Below are 1,516 nucleotides of genomic sequence, written 5' to 3' on the forward strand. Positions count from 1 at the left end.
ACACTTTTTAGAAGCAGTGTTTCAATTCTTACAAAAGTATCTTAAAAATTTTCTTAAAAAAATTTTAAAATTACAGGAATTTTTTGAAATATTTTAAAATTTATATAGAAAGTTTAAAAACCTATACGAAATTCTAAAAAAAAGACTATTTTGATAAAATCGAATGGTATCATTTCATACACCAAGCTCGTTTTTCAGGACAATAATTTCTGAATCCTTCCGAATAATCACTTCCTTATGGTTCTTCTCGCAGATCTCAGGATCTGAATTCATCCCTAATTCACTTTCAGACGTAGATACACTTTCGGTAGTCTCGTAATATTGACTGGAAGGCGAATCGACATTAGACTGTTTGTCGTCATTTTCCTTATACTCTTCTGTTTGCACACCCATTTCACGAACATCTTGCGCCGCTTGGGAAGATGCGTCGACATATTCTATGCAAATGCTCATTTGCTCATTGTGCTCTGCAAAATTTATCGCGGTTTGCAACAGATTATTTCAAACCAAAGAATATTTTTTTTATAAAAAAATATCGATTTCACCTCTTTCAATTTTCGATAAATATTAAAAATTAATAGATATTTAGCAAATATTGACTAACAATAATATAACCGTTAGTTATAATTTCCCACTCAACAATATAATTGTGTTATTCTTGTTAAAAATTTTTCTTAAAGTTTTTCATAATTTTTCAGAATTCCAGGTAAAAAATTTTCCATGCATATATGACATATGTATAAACATGTATAAACATACATAAATATTTATAAATATGTATGTACAATCATATATAAAATATGTTCATACATCCTTCTTTCTTTTGTAAAATTACTTCTTAGTGTAATAGAAATATTAATAATAATGTGAAAACATTAAAAATAATTAAAAGGGCAATTTTCACATTATTTGTTTCTGAAAAAATCAAGTTTGAAGAAATGTAAAAAAATTACTTATGTACAATTATATATAAAATTATGCATAATTGTGTATAAGCAATTTTTTTTACATTTTTTCGAACTTATTTTTTTCTAAACAAACAATGGAAAATCCCTTTAATTATTTTTTACGTTTTTATATTCCTATTATTATTTCCATTACACTAAAAAATAATTTTACAAAAGAAAAAAGGATGTATGGACATATTTCACATATGTTTATGAATATTTGTGTATATTTATATATATTTATACATATTCATGCATAAACAATTTTTTACCGGGAATTTTTATATAAATTTCAAATTTTTCAGAATTTCTGAATAATTTTATAAACTTTTAAAGAATTTCTCGAATTTTTTATAAGACATTGGAATACTTTTCAGAAAGTCTATCTCTTTTCCAGAATTCTTCATATATGTGAACTCTGAAATATTATGTAATCCTAATTTTTCATGTAATCTTATAAAAAAAAAGAGTATAAGAAAGTATTAAAGTATTTTTGCAGAAATTATAGTTTAAGAAAGCTTAAAAATCGGAGAATATTTTAAAATTCACACATATATATATATGTGTAT

General features: G+C 23.9%; 1 protein-coding gene across 1 annotated transcript in view; it reads right to left on the reverse strand.

Moving 5' to 3' along the window:
* Window positions 1–1,516, reverse strand: part of LOC108745671 (sporulation-specific protein 15-like) — a 16,129-nt gene that overhangs the window by 13,009 nt on the left and 1,604 nt on the right. The window contains exon 4 of the mRNA XM_018481967.1: window positions 179–467. Within this exon, the coding sequence (XP_018337469.1) occupies window positions 179–467 (289 nt within the window). The remainder of the gene's footprint in view (window positions 1–178; window positions 468–1,516) is intronic.

The sequence above is a fragment of the Trachymyrmex septentrionalis genome, unplaced genomic scaffold (assembly GCF_001594115.1).
Source record: "Trachymyrmex septentrionalis isolate Tsep2-gDNA-1 unplaced genomic scaffold, Tsep1.0 scaffold143, whole genome shotgun sequence".
NCBI classification, from domain to species: domain Eukaryota; kingdom Metazoa; phylum Arthropoda; class Insecta; order Hymenoptera; family Formicidae; genus Trachymyrmex; species Trachymyrmex septentrionalis.